The sequence below is a fragment of the Parambassis ranga genome, chromosome 16, assembly GCF_900634625.1.
Source record: "Parambassis ranga chromosome 16, fParRan2.1, whole genome shotgun sequence".
Lineage (NCBI taxonomy): Eukaryota > Metazoa > Chordata > Actinopteri > Ambassidae > Parambassis > Parambassis ranga.
This window is the reverse complement of record NC_041036.1, coordinates 11,617,478-11,642,494: the sequence shown is the minus strand read 5'-3', so window position 1 is coordinate 11,642,494 and position 25,017 is coordinate 11,617,478. Positions and strand designations below refer to the sequence as shown.

Genomic DNA, 25,017 nt, shown 5'->3' with positions numbered 1-25,017 from the left:
TATAGAAGAGAGGCACAGCACACACACAGACTAAGATGTAGGTTTTTAAGCATCTCCTTGATGCTTAAAAGAGATTTCTGTGAGTCCAGAAGATTAAGGTTAATGAAGAAGAAAATTTGAAAAAATGTGATCATTTTCTGGACATGAAAATGATCACATGACTTCAGGATTTCTGTCTGTCTTCATTTTGGATGTTCAGTAATGAAAGCAGCCAATCGGCATCAAAGCAATTCATCACCATGTGGCTGATTCATCTGACTTTGAAAGATGCGATTAGCTTTGATGAGGTTGGAGTGTGAAGCAGGGTGAAGCAGGGTGAAGCAGAGGCTGCTGCAGCAAAGCATTGTGTAGACAAGCATTTGTTGACATATGACACTGTGATCAGCGGAGGCCATCATCACAGCAGGGATTGGAGGGTTTTGTTTGGGCTTGTGGTAAAGTAAGTAATCCTTTTTCAAATATGGAAAGAGCAATTTAATGCAGCAGATCTGATCAAGGAATCTTAACTAGAAATAAATCCAGGAATTCTCTGGATTAAAATTGATAATTTGGTGTAAATAATGTGTTTACACACATGTGGGCACAAAGTGGTCTAAAAGCACTCAGTCTATGCAGAAAGCTATTTTACTGAATGTTAAAAAAAACATTTTCTGCAAAAATGAAGTGCAGGTTTCAGAAAGAAATGTCTCCCGAGAACCAGAATGCAAAAACCGCTGCTGCAGGGATTAGAGGTTAAAGAGTGTCAGGAGTACTTATCCATCCCAAGAAATATTGCAGCCTGGGAATGATTGGATTTATCAAATTCCACAGTTTCTAGTCTTTCTTCTTCTTCTTTTTTTTTTTTAAAGAGGGCTCAGGGGGAGGTGAGCGGAGGAGGAGGAGGAGGAGGAGGAGGAAGAGGAAGAGAGGAAGATGGTTGGAGAAATGTTCTTCAGTAATCATTCCCATAGTCCTGTTGAACTTCAAATCAGAGAGATGAGGAAACAGAGGGAGGGGGAAAAATCAGAGAGAAGATGTTACCTCACATGAAGAAGAACCCAGGAAAAACCCAAGAGTAAAAACCGCTCAAATCCTCACACTGACTGAAACATCCCAGCTGCTGGGATGCGGTTTTAAAGGTAGAAAAAAATAGAATTAGAACACACCATGAGTAGATTTAAATGCTTTGGCTTATATAAATAATAAGACATTCATATAAAATGATCTCTATTTCTCTTTCTGTTCATGAGAAAGTACAAATAAAGATTTCCAACACAGAAAGCAGAGTAACAAGAGAAATATTGTAACCTCACTGTTCACAGATTCACACATAAAAAACAGCAAGAGACAAACTGCTGATAAACTGACTGGCTAAAAATTCCCAAAGGGAAAGCAAAAGTGTAAGGTCAAAATGACGCCGCTCAGAAATAAAAATATACCACACCATACTGTATTTTTAATTGCAATATTCCTTGGAAGTGGTCAGGGAGGCTGTGTGTAATCCTTGCAACAACAAAAGGACTCTTGTAGGTCATAAAATAGAAAAAAAAAAACCATTCAGACTGGAATTCATTGCTATAAAATAAATCTAGTTTGATGGATGAAGTAATGTCTCATCCATCTGCTACTTTTAGCAGATGATATTTCATCAGGACAACTTGTCAAATGAGTAACGTCCGAGACGAGATGGCCTACGACTGAGGACCCTGAAAGGTCCTCATCATTGACGAAAATTCAAAGACGTCCTGTGTGTGTGTGGGTGTGTGTCTGTGTGTATAACATCGTCTTTTATGAGATCTCGATACAGACAAATAGCTTTGGCCTGTTAAGTTTTTAATCCATCAGCAAGGACATAAATGTATAAACTTCACAGTGGAACAGCTATAAAAGGCAGATCAGTCTCCAATTCTCTGAAAGCTTTACAAGAACAATAACTATCTGAGAGCCAGCTGTCACTGTGAAAACAATATTTCACAAGTTTATACGTATAAAACTGGTTTTATAAGTTGTGATGGACCATGCAGGACCATAGGGTTTAAGCTATTTATGACAATACATTTGCAAATATAAAAAGAAAACAAATAGCTCCGAGTGGACAGTGGACACTGTGAAACTAACAATTCTCAGATCAAAAAGGGGCAAATAAAGACTCTTATAATGTCTGGGTAGTTGGTGTGTTTTGACTATTATCAGCAAAATATTCCAGTCAAAACGTTTTCTCTCCTTCAGCTGCCAAACGATTATAATAACATAAAATAATGATGTTTAAAGCTGACTGTAGTATGTTCAAGTGCAAAAACTGGACAGACCGGTTTCAAGGTTTTATAGAAGGCCCTCTGTGGTAAATAAAACAGATCACACCCTCGGTGATGTTGTCCATAGCTCTGAAGCTGCTTTAGAGTTCATTTTAACATGGACATGAGGATGGAGTACTCTTTTAGGCCTCAAGTGGTCATCTGAGGAACTGCAGTTTTTGCCACTTCAGCATCAGCTTTAATTCACACTCAGCTGCTCACATGACTTTTGACTTTCTTTTGTTTAGAACTAAAGAATCCTTTTGGATAAAATACTCCATGGGCCATGCGAGATGTCGATACCACCCAAGGAGGCAAAGGTTGCTTATACCTTTTAAAAAGAAACAAGTCTGTAGTCAACATTTTGGTATGATAACCTCATTGAAGTCACAGCTAAATTATTGTTCAACCCTAACTTTGCATTAGGGTTAGGGTTAGGGTTAGGGTTACAGCTAGGTTTAGGGTTAACCCCAAACCAGTAGCCCACAATACAGATGTAGACTATGTTCAACTACCTGAAATAGATTAGTGCAAAGAGGTGGTATTGCAAGAATATTGCCAGTCTAATTAATGTACTTAATACAGATTAAATAGACTACCCCATGTATTAATATTAATAATATTAATATTAATAAATAATGATCCCATATTGCCATCGATGAACAAATGCATAAAATTGAGTTTCATGGTCTGCTTTCTTAGCATAACAGTCAGCCTGATCTAGGCTGAAAATCATCCCCTCAGAATGAGATAACGTGAGTAAACTGAATCCTTATAAGCATGCCAGTGTTGAAGTGTTTGTATTTTGTATTTCTCCTGCTTCCTGATGCCACAGGGCAGGTGTGATTAAAAGTTTCAAGAGCTCCTCTGTACTTGTTTGAATGAAAGCTCAGTGTGTCACCTTTAAAATGATACTAAACACAATTATACTATAAATTACTGAAATATGTCCTTAGATATGCATCAGTGTCAAAAATGCATTTTTTTTTATCAGGGGAGGGAAACTTTAACAGCTGATAACAATAATTTAGCTGTGACTTCAACGGAGTTATCATACCAAAATGTTGACTACAGACATGTAGCTTTTCAAAAAGTATAAGCAACCTTCGCCACCTTGAGTGGTACCGTAACATCTCGTCTGGCCCATGGACTAAAAGTTGAATCACCTCCCCAGTACAGCTGCCTTCATTTCAGCACACCGCCTCACCACCTCCTGTGTAGTGTGACCGAGCTTTTTCACAGACATACCTCCGATGTTGTATCCCAGACAGGAATTCTGGTCACAGTATCCTGGTGGGCCCGCTGCTCCTGTGGTGCCTGGATTTCCTGGTCTCCCCGGTGTCCCCGAGTTACCAGGCCGACCAGGTGGGCCCTGGCTGCCTGTCCGTCCTTCACCTGGCAACCCTGAAGATAGATGAAAAGTTTGTATTAACAGACTACTTTTACACACATTTGACATTTTGGTAAATGACTCCAGCAGAGTGACACCTGGTGAGAAGGGATAAAAAAGGGGAGGTAAATAAACTGGAAATGCTCTTTCCAGAGAACATCCTGTCACTGTACTATCACCTCTTCAATCTCTTTTAAAGCCTCTGCTCTGCTGCTCTAACAGCATCACAAAAAATAAATAAATAACAATAATAAGGGACAGCAAATGGTATTTCACAGGAGAAGCTTCACTTAATAAATATGAAATTAACATTTCGAGAGAGATTGATTTGCCAAAATAAAAGCTTCCTCAATAGTGCTTTTTTTTTGTAACACTTATCGGATTATAGAAAAGTTTGCAGGGAGTTTTGTCAGCTTGTTTTGTGAGTATTGATCGCAGTAAACAGAAAATCCCAGCACTGACATATTTTCATAACACAAACCTCAAATTCCTCACAGCGCACAGGGAAATCAATACAGAGAGTTATATTCATGGTCCAAAATGTCTGCTTGCTTTTCACAGACAGGGATTCAACAGAGAGGAAAGAAAATCCAAAATGCATTAAGCCTCTGTGCAATTTAATTCCATTGTTTCAATATTTGAAACATTTTTTTTTTGGTTTTGCTTTGAGAAAACGATGAAAGACATTTAACATTCAGTAGCTGTGGAGCTGAAGACACCACAAACAAATGTTCAGGAACAGAATAAAGACAAATTATTATTTTGGAAGCAGCCAAAGCACCTCAGAATGTTATCTGAGGTCTGAGGCTGCAGGGAGTACATTCAGTCAGACCCTCAGGATTGTCTTACCGGGAGGTCCAGGTGGTCCTCGAGGTCCCTGATTCCCAATCCCCGGACTCCCTCTTTCTCCTTTTTCTCCTGGCAGACCTGGAAACACACACACACACTTTTACGCTAAACCCTTTTGTTTGTATCCACACAGCTCCTCAAAGGTTTTAAAGGTGTTTAAGCCTGACCTGACTATTTTATTAAATACTTCCAGAATGTAACATTTACAAAACAAAGTTTTCTCCACTACATAGTATTTTCAGATTAGGTTTTCCTATAAAGCTTGTAAACATTTTGTTTTCTTTGGACTTCTTTTTTAAGTTGTTTCACTTTAATATTGTGGAGAAAGATTATTAAACATTCAATACAGATATTTTTTAAGGGGTCTTTTGAGATCGCAGAAAAGACACAGCCAAGGACACGTGGCTAATTAATGAGGCACCTGCTCAACCCGGAAGCCCCCAGTGTTTTGGTTTCATGTTTTTTGTTTTTGTTTTAAGTAAAAGGATACAAATCCGTTTACCCTTTTTGAAAGACAAAACAGCACTTTGAGCTTGCTGGTCTTTCATTTTTTTTCATGTATGATCTTACTTAAAGCTGCAAGGCCAACAGAGCATGATACATTCATCAAATATGGCGGTATTGTCCATCGCTCACGGGCCAAGAGCTGGCTGATCCAGCTTGGACCTATGAAGGCGGCCGAGGATCCATTTTGTCAAAATTATTTAAATGCTGGCTAACATGGATTCCCATTGGTGTGGGGTTTTCCTCATAGGATGTGCTGCAAGAAGTGATTGAAGGCAGACATGTTTTCTTACTGCTCTCACAAGATGTATACCTGAACAATGGATCATTGTCTCAACGCTGTGGAAATGTATATTTGTGTTAATGTTAATGGATTTTTGTTTTTGACTGTAATCCTTCCTCTGCATGAATCTAAAACTTTTCTTGGATGTGTTGTAAATGTGTGTCCACCAACTGCTGTAGCCTTCAACATAGAGTCCCCCTTTTAGCTCTGCCAAACAAGTCAGTGCTGATTAAAACATTCTTCTGGGTAACAGTGTGAGAGCGTCACCGCTGACACTACCTGCGGTGCTGACAGGCCTAAATCATTATTGTTTGCTTGAATGTGACGACAGATCATTTCTATGTAAATGTCCTGCACTGCATCAGATGTCCAACACATTTAATCCCAACATCAGTATTACATTGTCATTTTGTTGGACGTGCCGAATAAATAATGCGTCCATGATCTAATAATAATTGGCCTGCTGTGTGCTGCTGTTCAGTAATGCAGCTGTTTGAATGACCTAATGGAATATCTTTTTTTCACATGCTCTAATATTAGACAGTGACATAAAACCGATCTGCAGATTTTCTCCCCTGCTGCTTTTATGACTGTCTTAATCAATAGCACAAGCAAAAAGGAAGTAAGCACAATGAGGCTGAGGAGAAAACATTTTACATTACCTCTAATAAAAATGTATTTTCTACACTGGCAGCTGATACAGCTACAAGCTGTCTGTGCTACATTTTAAGTGGATTCAAGTTTGTCCTCAGTCTCTGGTAGCTTAATGACCAGCTCTAAAGTAAGCCACATTGTACATCCTATAAAATTCAGCTTACTCTGGTTTCAGTTCAGCCTATAAAAACCTCATATGAGTGTGTGTGTGTGGTGAACAAGTGGCTTCACATCATAAATGTCATTGGGGAGAATCAAAGCTGAGGAAGACATTACCACACTGCACACTTCCTAACTCCCTGCTCTCAGCTTTCCTGTGTGTGTGTGTGTGTAGGCTCATGTGGTTTTTCAGTGTGGGTTGCGTGTTTTCAGGATGAAGATGGAGCCTCGTAAAGGCTGTTTCTCCTCTAAAGGCCTGGTGGCGGGGGAATGACCTCATGGATGTTGGAGTTACTGTCTTCTCTGGCCTGGATTGACGCTCGTGGGAGCTCTGATGCAGGCTGTGAGTTTGTGTGCGGAGCTGCAAGAACATGCCAGACCCCCAAATACAGCAAACAAGCAAATTAACTCCGATATAAGCTATGCAGAAAGTCTTATTTAATTTCATTTTCCAGTGTCATTTCTGTTCTTTTTTACTGTTTATTGTTTACATGGAAATGCCTTATTTAAGGTGCTGTAATGAGTGTGACTTTTGCTCAGGCGCAGTTTTAGAGCAGAACCACTAATTAAATAAATCTGACCCTGTCTGAGTAAATGACATTTATTCCACAGACAGTAAGAAGACATGAACCTATAACACTGGATGGCCTACTTCTATAAAAGGGCAAACATTTGTTTACACTTTTTAATGCAGAAATCTGGTTTTGATTTGCTTCATATTGCTTAAAGCATCATGACAGTGTGCTCCACCCTTCTTTATAGAGTGTTCTAAATCCAGTAATACCAGACAGATACTGTACAACATCATACAGTTTCACAGAGATTCTGCCCTCTATGAAGCAACAACAGGCTTAATGAGTTACAGAATCTTGCAGATTGTTTCAGCTTCCCCAACAGTATGTTTCCTCTGACTGCCTGTTCATTATGTTATATTGTCATTATGCTCACCTCTATCACCCGGTTGGCCATTCTGGCCATTAGTACCAGGAAATCCAGGTCTGCCTGGTGGGCCCTGCTCCCCTGGAGCTCCTGGGAGGCCCCTCCTGCCTGGTTCTCCTGGTGGACCAGGTACTGTTCGGACTGACACCGATGACTGGACAGGGATCTGGTTCAGGATGGAGTTATAGCGAGACAAATGGCCTTCACGAGAAAGAGGAGAAAACATTAGTTTAGCTTTTCGACATTTTGGAAGACCAAGAAAAAAAGTGATGGCAGCACCAGGTCAGAAAAACGTATACATGCTCATGTTGATGTGTAAATATCAGCGATCACTCACTCTGGATGAGCTGTTCACACACTTGCCGTGCAATAGCTCTCACAGCAGCTTGGGACTGCACATCACCCTGAAGAACAAAGACAGAGCTCTGAGGGTTTGATATTACACACAGTAGATACCACACTGATACCACTTCTGCATTTATGCGACCACAAGGGCATAAACTGCCAGAGCAGTGGTTGATAAATTGACGACGGGTGTGGCGTGGGTGTTTAAGGAGCAACACTTCACCTTTATTTCAAACTGACTCAAAGCTGGCATACTAAGAAAAACTGATTTTAAAGTAAAAATTGAGTTCATCTGCTGTGCCCTTTGCTTGCATAAAGCATACCAAAATAATCAGGTCAGTTGACGGTGCGTTGATCAGTGGATTGAGGTCAAGTCATGTTGAGTTTGCTGATCAGATCAGGTTGTGGGTCCAGTTATATTTGTTGTTTTTGTCTTGAGTAAAACATTTCAGTCTAGCTCAGACAGTGACTGTATATCACAATGAATTTAGCAAAAAGCATCTACTAAATGATTATTATAACTTATCACTGAATCTTGAATGGTTAGGTGCTTTAGTTCATTCACAACCAGGCCACCTAACTACATGTACAAAACGTGAGGAGAAAATCCTGTCAGACACTTTCATGCTGAGTGTTGTACTAAAATGAACTGCAGCAGGGCACAAATGTCCCCAACAGTAGATAAAATGGAGCCGAAACGGGAATTACAGGTTCGATTCACATTGGCAAGTTGCATGTCTCTCAAGCCCTCGGCAGTGATGGGCCACGCTACTGTGTCAGCAGAAATACAGACGCTGCTCAGCTGCTTCAGCCATGAACACTGATTTGATTTGGTGCGCTGTAAATGAGGCTGAGGGAGTATGGGGGGAATAAAGTGAATGTTTGTGCAAAAGATAAACGGGAAACAGGGACTGGAGAATAATGTAATTTCATCTAAACAAGGGTGTGAAGCCTTTGTGAGTAATAGTCGGAGTTTTATGGCAGCAAAATAATTGTACTTTTAAGGAAAAAATGAAGTAGTAAAACTTGATTTGCTCTAAAATGTGTGAGTGGTATGACTTACTCTTTCTCCTTTGTCACCCTTTATACCAGCAGTACCCTGAAACATAAAAGCAGAGGAGCAGAATTAACCACCAACTCTGGTATGTCCTCAGAAAGAAAGAGACAACATGCTTGTCTCTTCTTGAACAGCCCCATCCCATTGTTTCCTCTTCGTGTCCCACCATACATCCTGATCACACAGCTAGTGCACAGTAGGTATGTTTTGCTCTTTGTGCCTTTAAGATAACACACAGGACCTGATGTTATTGTGCCCACAAGCTGAGAGCCACATCTGGGCTTTAGATGGAGCTTCCATTCTGCTATTGTCAACACTGTAAAGCACAGAGATGCGTATCAGATGCACAATACACACTCAAAGACCTGCAAGGCTTGTGCATATCGAGGGTGTAATGCATTATAATCCAGAGGCAAATAAAAGACAATATTTCCTGGCAACAGAACTGTGTGCTGATATGATAAACGTCAGTTTGATGTTGTTACAGCTTGTGAATAAAGGCTTGCTTATCTTGGGGGGGAAATGTCCTTGACCACCAGCAACCAGCTGCTGTGTTTGTGCGTGAAGGTGGGCAGAGAGGGATCATATGCATATTATACTGCAGATGACAGAAAAAAAAATACGTTTTTGCCAGCATTTGACACAGTTGTCGAATTGGAGAGCAGGATTCAACAATAAAAGTCTGATTCTGGACGACATCTGTGTGTCTGTCTGGACCATGTGAGTCTTCATGGGCACATAAATGTCTCCTATCTTATCACAGAGATGAGGGAAAGCCAAATCAATCTAGTTTAGGAGCCAAAAAAAATGGAATAACTCTCATATGATTCCTTTATTATTCAAATCAAAACTATCTTCCCATTATGTCCTGTTTATGGAGGCTCTGTTGTGCTGAGTCAGTGTTTTCCCGCTCAAAATCTTTTACAGTTCATCTGCAGAGAGAAGTGCACTTACAATGACTTTACTGTTACTTCAAACGTGGACTGATAAAAGAGTCAGAGGAAGATTTCATAACTGGCAAACATAAGGCTACCGGCTACCAAGTCAAGCAAGATAAATTAAAAAGGCCTCAGGTGGTTGAGTCGCTGGAAACCACATTCAGAGACAGACTCCGGTCCAGGTTGGACACACATGGTCTCACTGCTACACACTCAGGACACCGCGGAGAGCGACAACAACCCCACAGGCCTATGTGTGCATCTGGTGGCAAACCTGTGCTCTGGCTAAGATGAGCCAGACGCATTCAGATTTGCATATAGTTTTTACAAAAAGTTCCATGAGTAATAATGTTGATAGATGGAGGTCAACTTTTCCAGATGCATCATGTTTGGGTTTTTACATCAGATGCTTCAGACAAGTATCTCTAAAAAGAAATAAAGTCCTGATATTCTGCATCTCTTTTACAGTTTCCTGCTTTCAGCAGTGTAAATCCACCATCCCTCCACTCATTTCTCACTGTTAGTGAGGGTGTAGATGTGTCAGACAAAACTGGTAGGAGTCACTTTCTTTCTTAAGGTCAGGTGTGTCACAGTGAAGCAAAATCCTGAATTTCCCTTCAGATTTAACTGGCTACAATTTCAGATAAAAACTTTTAAAAGAACACATTCTCCTGCAGCTCTGCAGAAGGTTACAGGGTGCAGAACAGGGACTGAATCAGTAATTTGTTGTTGAGGTAAAGTTTGAAACTAAAAATTTAAGATGTTAAATATCTGAGTGAACTCGAGGAGGTGAGACTGGTTTGTTTTGCACACATTCATAAAGGTTTTGTCTTCTGTTTCAGAGGCAGATGTGATCGCTCACTGTTTTTCGTGTATATACTGTGTATATGTGTGTGTGTGTGTGTGTGCGCGCTTGTGTACGAGTTGGGGAGGGAGTCAGTGATTTATAGCTCTTCTCTGTGAGCCAAACTTGCTGCTTGCCTGCAGAGCTGACCCCAGACTAGATTAGCTGTCACAAACATCACAGTATCATCTGTTCCTGTTAACATTACACAAAGTTCGGAACATCTTCTCCATTTTCTACTTCTGTTCTTTTATTGACTCTTAGAATTTAGTCTAAACCATAATGTTGTATTTTTCCTTTATTATTCATTTATGCACATTACTAAATGCTAAATGATGATGATTATATGATGCAGCCAAACACTGTAAGTGAGGCACAATGGCATAAAAACAGAAAACAGGGAGAAGGCCATGCCCTCCTTTCCACAGGGTTAAATTTGGATGAGTTGTGTCAAACTCTTGTAGATGGATAATGTGAGGGACAACAGTCACCAGTTACCTCTTATGAGTGTAAACCAAACATGCATTTACATGTCTAAACACTGCAAAGGTGGGTTTGTGTAAAGGCCGTTTAATGCAGTTCAGGTCAAACAATGAAATCATTTCTCAGCCCACACAGCATTAATTTAATTGTGATGTTCCAGAGGAAATAAAAACAAAACATTTTCACTCACTGGAAGTCCTTGCTCCCCTTGTTGTCCTGCTGGTCCACCAGGTCCTGGAGCTCCAGGCGCTCCAGGAGCTCCCTGAGACAAAGACACACAAAATTGTTAAATATATGAAGGCCAGGCAGATGTGTTTGTTCTTGAAACTGAAAACTGAAAACACTCATTTGTGTTCAGGCTGACCAGTTTTATTGTAGTCAGCATCAAAATAAAACAAAAGTGGATACTTCAATGATAGCAAACAGCAGACCAAGCAACTCTGTTCATTGTCTTCCTCAACTTCAACTCGTCCACTTGCTCACTGTGAATTCTTTCGACAATTACCTGCTCCATACACACACAGGCTGAATCCGACATTACACAGACTTTGTAGTCAGGAGATGCCGGGAAGAACTCAGCTTAATGACCAGATTCAGACATTTCACACACAACCCCATCCAGTGAAACATTTCAGGCCTGCAGTGCAAGCGTGAAAGGGGCTTCAGAGACAGAGACTGATGAGGCAGGAGGGTGACTAGAAGCAGAAGCAAAGAGGTGACATGAGGATGTTCAGGATAAATAAGAACACAAACTTACAACAGGTCCGGGCGGGCCTTGTTGTCCCTGTGGTCCATTATTTCCAGGCAGACCCTGAAAGAGCGACAGGAAAGTACATTCAGTGTATTAAATATTTAGTTACACTTTCATCATTCTAACTTTGTTTTGCCTGAAAAGTGATAGTTTTTCCAATATAAAGTCAAGAGGTATTGAAGAAAACCGAACTGGCGGTACACACCAGAAATCTGCAAACCACCGCCTCCAATCAAAGCTTTAGGTCTGGTTGTATTTAGAGGAGACACAGGTGCATTTTTCCAGACTGTTACTCACTCAATGTCTTCTCCATGATGCTGTGGTTTTAAAAGAACATGCTCACATGACACTGCAGCTTTGATTTCAGAAGCACCATGGGCCAGTTTTCTAAATATATGACACATAATAACAGGACATATAATCACATGATGATGGCTTGCTTGTACTCATTGTATTTATGGGCCATTTAAATTGAACAAATTCAATGCTATTAATGTGCAGCTTGGAACTCAGTATCCAGTGTTCTGGAAAAGAGCTTAACCTGAGGTTCAGCTAATTCTTTCACTTCAGTCTGGATGTCTGTGGTGCTCTGTGGTCACACACTGTATTTGATGCCCTTTCAACATGGACACTCCTTATATGGTCCTCACTCAGCGGACAGAGACAGATGGAGGCACAGTGTGTTAGAACAGAGCTCATATCCAATAAATATATGAAGTTTGTCTCATAATATGAAACATGTTTCACTATGAAACCCTCCTACAGTGAATCAAAGCACATGTGGAGCATGAAGAATTCCATCCTCCCACTGTGAAGAAGCATTTGTTGTGAAGCTGGACAGCCTGGTGTCGCTCCATAAATGCTCCCTGGTGATTGTGGTATGTTCATTAATGGAAATATCTATACATATATATTCTGCTCAAATAACACATTATATTCCATCTCCTCTAACCAAATTCAGGCTCATGAAAATGTATCACTGCTGTTGTATGTTGGACTCGGTGCAGCAGCAGCAGGTTTATGGTCTGACCTGTAGTCAGAGAAACCTGGGGGAGGCTAATCTAATTCTAGTTTTTGTGTGCATGCCCGACTGTCCACAAACACTCTCAGTGTGTAAGTTCTATTACCAAGTCTGATTTTTGTTCATTTTCTATGCAAAGTGCTGTGAAGTACAGTTTTAATGCACCAGTCCTGAGCTGGAAAATTCAAAAGTCATCACTGTATTCCCAAATAATAAATGAGTGAGCCAAAGAGATGGCCTTGACAAGAGTGTTTTTATGAGCCTGAATCTCAGTGAAAACCTGGATGGACTCTGTTTGGACCCATGTGGAAAAAGATCTGTAAATAAGAGCCAATGACAAAAATGAGAGTTATAGCTTCTCTTGATCCATTTAACTGTGATACAAACAGATAAAGTACCCAGGAGACACAGACTGTTGTTTCAACAAATCTAACTGGCTGCTGCAGCACGCGTTCAGCCAGATGTACTGTGTTCCTTCACTCCAAACCAGGACGCTGCTGGTACAGTTTTAATGTGAAACAACAAATACAGCTCTGCACCACACACACACACACACACACTACTATCTGCTGTAAATGGCAGCCCTAAAAAAGACCACTCTGAATGAACATTCAGCCACAGAAGCTGCTTCCTTTTCATAATTACCGCTCAATTGGTTCTAATCTATTTTCTGTACTGCTGTAGCAGAGATAGCATCTGATAAACTGATTTTACTGCTTTCAACACATCCACTGAAAAAAATCATTTACTGACAGATATGATGAGAAAATCCTGATTAGAGACATCTCCTGCCTTGCATGGAAACTAAATTATAATTAGACATTAGATTCTACAAACATGAATTGTGGATCTTTTTCTTTAGTCTGTACAATAATTACAAATATTAAGCACAGAACAGATCTGTAGCATCCTAATGAAATATCAATGCTGGAGGCCTGTCATAATCAATGCTACAAACAAAACATTTTCCCAGATTGATAGCAGCAGAAAACTGCGCTGATTAGTCATTTTATACAATTACACTCAATGATTACAAACATGAAGAGAAATATGTGAGTGTGGAAGCATGATAGAGTGCTAGAGCTCCCTAAAAACACTTATGTTGACTTCACTCAACATGCAGTTTCATGATTCAATTCATGAATGAATAACCAAGCCTAAATCTCAGAGCCGTAAACATTTAAAGGAGCAGTACGTATAATCTAGTGACATCTAGTGGTGTAGGTGCAGATTGCAACAAACTGAACAACCTTCCACACTACTTCCAAAATCAGATCATTGTCTACAGACACATCAAGTGGCCATGCACTTAGGAAGGTTTAGCTGTAGCAGCTACACATTCCTCAGTGCACCAGATGTTTAGTCTGTAAAATGACTGTATATCGCAGCGGCCCACATAAGACAAATATTGTCCTGGGCTGTTTACTGTGTAATATATCCATATCTGCTGAAGACAGTCTGACAATGCAGTATAAGTTTGTTAAAGTTATTAGGGATTGCATGAAATATACATGCACCAGGCAGAACTGGTTAAAGGTCATGGTCATCCAAATTATAGACTTTTACATAAAAACCAAACCTTTATACACCATCAAAGGTGACATTGGGTCTTTAAACATAATCATATCTCTTTAATTAAACAAAAAAAAAATGGAGTGTATTCTTTTCCTGCTAAGAGTTCATGAACTTTCAACCTATCTGGCATGGTGAGAAGAAGAAAGGAAACAAGATGACAAGCCTGAAAACTATGTATGACTTCTTCTGACAACTACCACTGAGGGGATGGGAGTCTGGACCCGTATCAGCCAACAAACAGACAGCAGATGGATTATGTGCAGAGAATTTCACCTCTACAGGATCCAGGCCAGGAAAAAAATCTTCTGTTGTCATATTACAAAGCTGTAGAAAATTTCCTCCACCTGGTTGCAGACACATTCGGCCAGCGAAAAGCAGCTTTATTCAAAAACTAACACGTTAAGGATAATCTACTTACTTTTACTCCACTGTGTTTTTAAAAAGATAATGTTGCAGTTTTCACTCTTCACAGCAGACATTAAAAACATAATTAATGACATCACATGTACTTTGTGCACTGCTGCCTTTGTTCTGGTATTTACAGCCCAGTTGGGCTTTGTAAGGCCTGACTCCAAAGTCAGCATCAACTACAGCCAGGTGGTATCACAGAGCCTTCATGAATGGAGCCTCGCTCACTGTGAATGTGTTTTTTATGCACAGACATAAAAACCTAACCGAAACAAACAGCTGTATGTTTAGATACTGAACACAGCTGGAAAAGTACTGTAGATGCTTCCACACAAACACCGCGTCTAAAATGTTTCTAATTTATCCACGTCTTGCTGCAGTCAGCTGTTCATTTATCATGTTAATATATATTTGTTTAGTATCATGTCCTCCATTATTTATGTGGAAAGTTAGCAAATATTTTCTTGTCACCTCCTTTTGCTATATGAATGTACTATGTGGGAAGAAATTTCACAAATATTGAAAAACACTCTTTTACAGATTACAGGAACATTGTTGCTGCTGGGTCACTCCGCTTCAGGCACATCAGCCAGATGACCCCCTCAGATATTTAAAATCACTGATGTACATCTATTATTATTATGAAGAATTCCAGTTTTAGGTCTGTAAGTGTAACTATTTGCAAAATACAGCCCTTTGAAATTTGAGTTATTTTTCTCAGTTTTGGTCAATTTGCTTTCAACCAACTGGTGGAAAACTACTGGTTTTCGGCCACATATCGGCATTTATCACACCCAAACTATTCAAGATAGGATACATTTTCTGATTCTTTCGGATTCTATGGGAAAAGTTATCCCTATGCAGCAAACATCAGATTTTTACACACAACAGAGGCCATGCAGTAAAAGCTTGAACTTGGCCGAAAGCAAATTGACCAAAACTTTCTCCATAATATTAGTAGACTTACATCAGTGAATTTTTTTGAAAAATATCTGTGGAGGTCATTAGGCAGCCCTCTGTGTGTTGTAGAATCTGATCATCAGCTCACCGAACAGTAACCAGTGCTTGTGTGTCAGTCTAGTATCTTACCCTTGGTCCTGGGGGGCCGTCTCTACCAGATAAGCCAGGATTTCCAGGAACCCCCTAAACAAATCACACACAGGTTTGAATTAATATGACAGCACACACTGACAACAAATAACATAACACCATAACATATAATAACATAATAACATAATGGTACAGCAGCTAGTTGGACACCAGTTGGACACAGTTTATGTTAACAGCTTATGTTAAAGACGTTCATGCTTTCAGTCATGAAAAGCCTGGATTCCTCAAAATAGGGCATGAGTGTTATAAATATTTGATATTTACTTTTTTGTGTGTTTACTGTGATCTTTAAATGGATTTACAAGAAGTCTTTTTTCTTGGCTGTGTGTTAAAATACATTCCACCAAAAGGTAAAAACAGATAAGTATTTCCTGTCATGCTCAGCGATGCTTTGACAGTAGTGGACATAAATTAGATTTGTGGAGAGAACTGCCTTCGAACCCTCCGGACGCAGACAGTCTTTATACCAGCAGGCGACCCTGCTGCTCCATCTCTTGCCCCATTTCCTCTCCATCCACCTCTCTGTGGGTCAGCACACACAGCCAGCTCCAAAATACAGTCATAGTGTAAGTCTGGAGGTAATTTACGTCTGCACTTCAGCATTAGTGAAAGGTCCATAAAACAGGACAGTTAATACTGTTAAAGGTTCTACAAATTACAGGACGAGGTCGCAGAGGACGGGCCTCATATGATTAACGAAGTGCTGTCAGTGCTGTTCAGATGTTTTTCCCCAGGACATCTGCATGTATCCTGTTACTTTCACTCACATGTCTGTAACAATGCCTTTACATCATTGCACCAAACAGACACTGAGAATGTGTCAATAAGTTAATTAAAGCAAAAGGATCCTGCCAAGTAAAGGGCATGTTCCAAAGTTTTAAGGGTTTTATTGAAACACAGTAAGGTATAACCTGTTACTGATAAATCTTTAGAAATACTTAAAACAGGTTGTTTTTGTCATTTGAACATGCACAAACACACCCTCTCTCTCTCTCTTTGTGTACACAATGATTAAGTTCTATTTGTGCAATTGAAAGTCTCCCATGACTGAAAAATGTTTGTTTGGGCAACTAAAGTCAAAAGACTGACTGACTGACTGACTGACTGACTGACTGACTGACTGACTGACTGACTCATCATTGTTAAACAAACAGACCCTTTCACAGCTTTATAGGCAGACTTCATCTCTACCATTCGTCTTGTGGTTCATGTTAATGAAAGTGTGTAACCACTGCTCTTATTTTCCTTGTGAGGATGGGCAGATTAGTTTACAGAGACTTTAATAAAGTGTTGATAGAAGATGAGACATTGAGGATATTTTGAGCAGGAAGGCCAAAGAAATGAATGATCCTGCAAATGATTCTGTTTCAGCAGAGCAGACTTGGGATCGCTTTGTTGCAGAATGACACACAACCATATACACACACACACAGCTCAAAGCTCCTAATGTCCTGCAGATTAAGCGATGAGTAGGATGGAAGGCTAAGAGGGGCAACCATAAACATCAGCAGAAGATCTAGAAGGAGAACAAGTGTAATTTATTTATAAACCAAACACACACAGCTATATCCTTTTCTCAGACAAAACAAAAACTATTGCTTGATAACACACCCACATAGGCACACTGATAAACAGTGTAAGAGTGAGAGATGAGAAAGATGGACACACACAAACACACACTCTTAGCTATTCATTGCAGCAGCATTTTTCACTGTCAAATTGAAACAGAGGTGAGGGGGGGGGGTGCTGATGACAAGGTTACACGTATTTACTGCAGAGAGAGACAGACAGAGACGGAGAGAGAGGGAGAGAGGGAGGGAGGGAAGGAGTGAGAGAGGGAGGGAGGGAGGTAATTGATGCGTTAGAGTTGTGATATTCTCTGTGGTCCCTCATATATTACAACAGGACCCTGGAAGCTACAATATTCCCCCACTGAGCTACACACACACACTCACACTCACACCCATTCATATTCCTCTCTGACAAAACACATTATTACTCTGTAACATAGTGCAGCACAGGGCAGCACTGCCAGCTTTTATTAATAGGACTATGCAGGAAAAGACAGCGCCAGCTATTGCTGCATCAAGAGGTGTTGCAGCTCAGAAACTAGTTGTTTTTGCCTCAGGTGGCTACTGTTGGTCCTCTCCTTAAGTTAGTGTAGGACAGGACACAAATTTAACAGACCTACACAAATGAGTAAGCTGCAGCAACATCAAACCTTAAAAAGAGAACATGTTCTCATTTAAACATCCAGAACTTTAGAGTAGAATTTATCTCACATGAAACAGAACAGAACAACTTGTCTTTTGAGCTGCTGAAAACAACGGAGATCACCTTTTACAATTCAACAAATATTGTCATTATTAAACTGTAAGATGGAAAATCTACCACTGAAATGATGAAAACAGGGACATAATGCACAGTAGAGATAATTGAAAGAAAACCGGCCATGCCATCATTGTACAGCGTGATCTGAATACTCCAGTATGATCAGTGCCTGACTGGCAGACAGGAGCAGTGACTGTAACAGGTGGAGCTTAGTGGTGCAGACAAAAACATATAAGTGCTTCTTTTTTCTCTCTCTGCAGGAGTCGTCTCTCAAAATGAAAACTTTTGCACCGTCAGCTCCACATGGAGAGCTTCACCGCAGCTAAATCTGCATGTAATGAATTTAAAATGAGTTTACACACTCATTCTCTAAAATTAAGTGAAACCATGAGCAGGTGTAGTAGCCCTTATCCCATACATGAAATGTAATTGGCTGATAAACAATCACAAGGCTCACCAAGTATTAAAAATACTTACAAAAAAAAACATCAGATCATGCTGTGAGAACACTGAACATTCCCGAGAAATGATCAGGAAAATCAGATTATTTTACCTTCAGCAGTGGCTGACACACACTGATAAGTGTTCAGCTTCCTGCTGGATTTCCTCCTGGGAGGTTGAAGTAGTATTTGTGTTCAAGAGTTTGATAAAAGCCTTTGTTTCTACAGCAGGCAGAGCTGCAGACGGTGCAGCGTCAGGATCTACTGTAAGAGCTTTCAGGGATGCCGGCTCCCACATTCTCCACTTTCAAACAGTGCATCACTTCACGCAACAAATGTGTCACAACATGAGGTAGAAGTCGTTTTAACTGTGCACATTATGGGTCTTGATAACGGGGTTATCACCCAAGGTGAAGAAGAAGAAGAAGAATTCAAAGAATTATCTGGCAGGCAGCAACAAAAAAGGTAGATTTCAGTCCCAAAGCTTCAGATAAGTTGAAAGCACATGATCACGCTCACAGCTGTTTTCACTGAATTAGACTGATGAGATCTCAGGACTGTTTGTGTTTGTGTGTAATTTACTATTATGTAAGGACATAAGTCACATCGTGGACACGTATCTCCCTCTGGGGAGTTCTTCTAAAAGAAATGTAAGGTCCAGACTTTAGTAGAAAATGTAAACTCCTCTAAATTCATGCATACACAACCTGACAACACTAAACTCCAATCCGAGGAGAAACTTCCCAGCTTGGGATGAATAAAGTATTCCTATTCTGTTCAATTAACTGACAACTGCTTGGAATGTAACAGACAGTAAGGCCATTCATATTTTCTACACATGAGCTCTGGACTCTCCAATCAGATTTCAAGTATGTTTTTTTGTACCACAACAAAAACAACAAGGAACAACAACAGCAGGGAACAGTTTCACAGCAGCACATATAGGCAGACGGATACGATGACACACAAATATGATCGACCCACTTACAAATCACAGTGGTGAGACCTGTGAGACACGTGTGTGTCAGAAACTATTAAAACATTTTTACATGACCCCACAATAATGACAAAATGTTCCTTGATATATAATATCACAGTAACTGGAACATTGAGGGTGTCCATCTCCCAGCACAGAATCATTAAATTAATTCAGTATTACCTCTGATTGGTTCACTGTCCAATAATGAAGGTGCTGGTAATGATTATTCACATCTCAATAGTTTCATTAGCCGGCCCTGCTGTCCACATGCATGTGTGTGTCAGCAACAAAACAGTCCAGACGCACTCCAGAGTGCCGTTTCCTGTCTCCCTTGGTCGGCACTGTCACTCATTTATGCTATGTTTTATGAAAGCATTAAAACATAGTGTAGACAAGTGCATATGGAAGTCATTTTATAAACAATGGTATGAATGATGCACTATAAGTAAACCAATCATGAGTCACTTTTTATCACCTCCACATTTTAAGGTGTGTTACTAAGAAATCAGCGTCACTGAATTTGCAACTTCAAACAAACAGCCAAGGGGCATTTTAAAACATTTTTATGTGTATAAACAAATAAAATGTCCACGATCAACCAGTTTGTTATCATTACTATTAGAAACACAGAAGTCCTTCCTGTACCTTATCAGACTTATTGTATTGTGGTGTTTGAGCTGTAATCTGAGCATCACCAGTTCAAAGTGTTACAAAACAGAAGCAAAGTTACAAAAATATGCAACAATAATCAACCTGCAGTGATAATTAATGAAGAATTAATTTATATCACACACACACACAGTGGGGTATAACCCAATTCAACTTTCCTTTAATTAAGACAGGAGCAGAGGTAAAGCCCTGCATGTCAGTCTGGATAAGAGCTGCCCCTCTGGGCACTACTTTGTGATGATGATGAATCATATCAGCATACTTCAAATACACACTCCCCCACTATGTCGTACTGTCACAATCATTTAACCATGTGCTTACCATTGGTCCGGCAGAGCCGATGTCTCCACTCTCTCCCTTCTCCCCACGAGCCCCCTGTGAAACAAACAGTGTCACTTCAGCTGCACTTGTGGTGTTAACGATAGCTACTACAGGACTGGAAAAGCCAGCATCAGTTATCTTAATAGAACACTGGGCCACCACCAGTGCCCAGAACAGCATCCGCATACTTTGGACAAGATCCTACAAAAGTCTGGAAGTCTATTCGAGGTATTATGTCAACATTTGTCAGTTTGTTCTGGCAGGCGGTGGACAGCTCAACATAAATTCCAGTTATAATTGCTCACATTTTATAAACATTCAGGGCGAAAGACGGGAACAAACCAACACACATTTAGTGTTTGTGTCTCCCTTATTATAGGAATAGCAAAACTTTTGACCCATATTTATCTAGAATCCAGACATAGTGGTGTTTTTCTTGCATTTTTTTTTATCACAAACAAAATCCATCCAAACATTACGGCCACAGTTTATTTGTGTACTTATGCTGATTTTAATGGTGAATTGTGCAAATGAAAAGATGTGGCTAAAAATAAAATATCACACAAATAAAGTGTTACCGATGGTCCCTGTATGGAGAGTCCGCTGGGTCCCTGAGGACCAGGTGGCCCTGGAGGTCCATGGGGCCCAATTTCTCCCACCGGTCCTTGAGGTCCCTATGGAATAAAAAAAAAAAAAAAAAACACAATGTCAAACCAAAGTAATTTAAAAACAGACAGGTACTGAGGGTTAGTGAAGGGACACCTCACCCACAGAGAGCAGGGGAAGAAGGGGCCGAGCAGAGAGAGCAGGAGGAACCTTTACGATTTATTGTTGCTTGTTCCTCAGGAGACACCAGGACCATGTTGTGTTTATGCACATCAGCTAATTGATGTCTGCACCTACTCAACAAAATGCCCATTAAGCATCATCACTGCTTTTCATGCTGGAGGGCCTCTGCTGCCTTTGGCTGCAGGAAATAGATGTTGCCACATGTCCATCCATCTGTAATCAGGCTGTCATGTGATTCATGTGTATGAGCCGCAGAGAGAGTTTCTTCACTGGGACTCAGAAGAAAGAAATTCCTGCAAACCACCAGTGATGTGCAACATTTGTAGCTCAGCAGCAGCAGCAGCAGCCAAAGTAATCTCCACTCTGGCTGTATTTATTTTTTCACTGTTTAACCTTACAACGAAACCAGGGATCAGATACACAGGAACACAGCAGGAATTAAAACAATCAGAGGGCGGAGAATTTCTCTGTGATATTTAACTAAATAATAAATATGATCAATAAAATATGGCTGCAAAATAACTGAAAAATGTATCTGAGGGTGTTCTATAATGAGGAATGCACCAAACAGATTAGAGAGAATAAATAAGGATGAGTTCACAGGGGAGCGTGTCTCATATAAGAACGTAATCCAACTATTCAAATCAACTTGGCAGAAGCTACAGAGGTACACACGCTGCTGAACAACAGTGATCTGGAAGCCTGTATTAATACACTGTACTGTACAAGTGCGCATGTGTGCATCAGAAAACATCTCGCTTCAAAACGAACTCAATAACACCCATCAGACCAAACACACAGTCTGTGCTGGAAAAGCTTCACACAGACGTCAGACATGTTTTTTTTTTTTAAGTTCTGGGTGGGCTGCTTCACGTCGTGATGTGAATACAGCATCACTCAGCAAAGTTGAAGTGGGACATATGGAGGAGATAAATGAACGTATGCTCTTGATTGACAGCCCTGTGTGTTTGAGCAGAGGTGGCAGGACCCATGCTGCTTCTCTCAAAGGAGAGGATTACATTACACTCATGGGAACTGAGTATCGGTGTTGATACATTTCAATCAGTATCAGGCCTTGTAACAGCTACAGTTGGATGGTTTGTAACTCTGCACAGACCACCATAACAAAACAATAGCAGATGAATCTATACAGTGAATCTTTTACTATTAATCCAACAGGACAGGATGTGTTGGAATAGTGATTATTATTGACAAGGTGGTGATCAGAGGCTGTCTGCAGCCTGGAGGCAAAAACAGGAAGAGATACCTGGAAACAGCCTGAAGGCTGAAGTGGTCTGCTGCTGTAAAAGGCTCTTTCTTTGTTAATCAGGGAATTATTTCACACATCTCATCTTGGACATCTTAGATTGATCATAAGGACTACTCTGTCCTTGGATGAAGTGCTCATTATGAGCCAAATAAGTAAACAAGTCTTTTGGGGCTCCCTTTTATTTTGGTTCAGAAAAAATAAAGCATACTCACACCCCTCACACAGAGTTCAGTCAGAATCACGAAGCTGAAGATCAAGTTTGAGGTGTTGTCAAGGACATTGATTTTTTTACAGCAAACTTAAATGTATTCCTTCATAAAAATCACAGAAATTAAGGAAGGTCTGCCCACTTTATGTTCACAACCACTATTCCCCCACAGCACACACCAAAATTCAGTCTGTCAAAATATGGTCTCAGTGATTAGTGCCATCGCCGGGGGTGATTTCATTTCCCCAGCTTGAAATATGCTACGTCATGTTGCCTCATCCATGTGAGGACCGACTGTGTGCTGAAGAATAAAAGTGCATTTTACAAACCGTCACTCCTGGCTCCCCTCGATCTCCTCTGGCTCCTCTCATGCCTGGACCGCCCTGAAACACAGAGCAAAAACACACTATAGCAGAAGGACGTAATCAAGCCTTGTAAACTGTGTGCCTAAAAAAAGAGAATAATGGCAGCGACACACGCCTCTACAAAAATAAATATGCTGCTTTCAAACATGGAAAATGGGGTTCATGTTTAAAAATCTACTCCACATGTCTTTCCGATGAGTGGATTATGAATATGATGGACAGAGGCCAGCGCTGATCGGTGCTGTAAACTGCCCCTTTTGAGCTCTGCACTTTATTACACTGCATCTGTGACTAACAGTGGGAGTCTGAGGCTGTAAACCCTGGGCTGACCCCTCTAGCCCTGAGGTTTATCCGGGGACAAACAACTCACATCTGCTAATCATTGGCCCATTTGGGGATATATCCTCTTCCTGTGTTTGCTTATAGGCCTCCCCTGGGAACCAGGGGGCGACTTGGTAGTTCCTAAAGTATTCAGCCAGAGGGGACAGGAGGGTGGAGGGTGGAGACGTGGTGAAAGCCAGAGGTCAGCCAAATGTATGCTGGGCTACTTGTTATTCCTAGTTAGATTTAATTCTACGTTCAACTTTCTTCTTAATACAGATTAACAAAATACTATTTGAGTTAGTTCACCTACAATTTCAAAAGGAGATAATCCAAATAAAGTATAGGAACTACAGTCTTTTGTTATGTGGGCTAGCTATCCAGCATGCAGTGTTGTAGATAATATCAATGTTATTTGACTAATGTTTTACCTGTTTCCTGCTCTGCTGCCATTTTACTCTATCTTTGGTAGATCTATTGTATAAACATGTATTTTAAGTCAAGGCATTTAAAAAGTGTTACTCCGAGGAATTTTACAGAATATGTTAATAATTTTATTCAAGGGCCGGTATAAACAAAACATTTTTCATTATTAACATTACAGTGCACCTAAACGACTGGAGTCTGCGACTTGTTGGAGGTAAGAGGCCAAACCTGCGGAGAAACTGAAATTAGCTTCCAGCAGCTAATAATTATGTTAGGATTTTTCCATGAGCTTTTAATGACGGTAGAAAAACACACTATTATAATTTAACTGGGCAATTTGATAGCAAAAGCAAATTTTAATTTTTTTTTATTTTTCAAAAATAACAATGCAAACAGCATGGGCACTATTTGGTTTTAACAATGTACACGGGGGGACTGAGTGTGTCTTGTTTTCCTTAATGTCAGATTGATTGTTGACTGATGCTCAGTATCGAGCCGAGTCTGTGCCAAATCAGGCGGCACAGATTGCAATTCAGCTGAGCCAATCAATACTGTTTGAAACATAGAAAACTGAAGAGGTCTGCTGCTGTGTGAGACAGGAAAAGACACACTACACCTGACAGAGGACTCAAACATGGAAATTACTCTGAGGAGGAAAAGCACATTGTTGTTGTTCTTTTTATTGAGTGATTACCTCCAGCAGCATCGCATCTGTGTGGATATACTCAAAATAAGTATTTCAGATTCAACTAGCTTTATTTTCTCTCCTTAGTTTGAGTGGCCAAAATCTCAGCAGCACACAGCCATTGTTCAGATTAACACTTGTGTATTTTCCAGATTAATGCTTGTGTAGGATTTTGGATGTTCTCCTGCCCGCTGTAGGGCGCTTGTCTTTCATTGTTGTAGCTATTATATTGTTTTAACAAGGGGAATAGCACTGCCTCTTCATCCCTTCTCAAAATCCCACTGACTGCAGTGTGCACTTTTAGTACAAAGGCAGCTATGATTTGGACATTAAACCATTCATCTACGCCCATATGCTGCAGTTAAGATGTGATTTAAGAAGCCCATTCAATGCCGGAGAGGCTAACAGACGACAGACAGTGCGACAGACACGGGAGACATAAAGTGACAATAAAAAGAGAAAAGGAGCCCTGAGCATTGTGGAAGGAGAAAACAATGGAAAGCTGTAAGTTAACAAGCTAAGTGCTATATTAAGCTGCAGCTTCAAGAGAGAAAACATGAAAGACACACACAGAACAACAGAACTGAATAAAAGTCATCAGCCTCTACAGCAGTCTGCAATAGAGACAAA

General features: G+C 40.3%; 1 protein-coding gene across 1 annotated transcript in view; it reads right to left on the bottom strand.

Annotated features, from left to right (window-relative positions):
• Positions 1-833: 833 nt before the first annotated feature.
• The window catches only part of col14a1a (collagen, type XIV, alpha 1a), a 102,491-nt gene continuing 78,307 nt past the window's right edge, over positions 834-25,017 (bottom strand). The window contains exons 37-48 of the mRNA XM_028424636.1: positions 22,920-22,973; positions 20,902-20,997; positions 20,324-20,377; positions 15,563-15,616; positions 11,476-11,529; positions 10,909-10,980; positions 8,460-8,495; positions 7,389-7,455; positions 7,061-7,252; positions 4,513-4,590; positions 3,522-3,677; positions 834-960 (exon numbers count right to left, since the gene is read on the bottom strand). Coding sequence (XP_028280437.1) covers positions 932-960; positions 3,522-3,677; positions 4,513-4,590; positions 7,061-7,252; positions 7,389-7,455; positions 8,460-8,495; positions 10,909-10,980; positions 11,476-11,529; positions 15,563-15,616; positions 20,324-20,377; positions 20,902-20,997; positions 22,920-22,973 — 942 coding nt within the window. The 3' untranslated portion in view covers positions 834-931. The remainder of the gene's footprint in view (positions 961-3,521; positions 3,678-4,512; positions 4,591-7,060; positions 7,253-7,388; positions 7,456-8,459; positions 8,496-10,908; positions 10,981-11,475; positions 11,530-15,562; positions 15,617-20,323; positions 20,378-20,901; positions 20,998-22,919; positions 22,974-25,017) is intronic.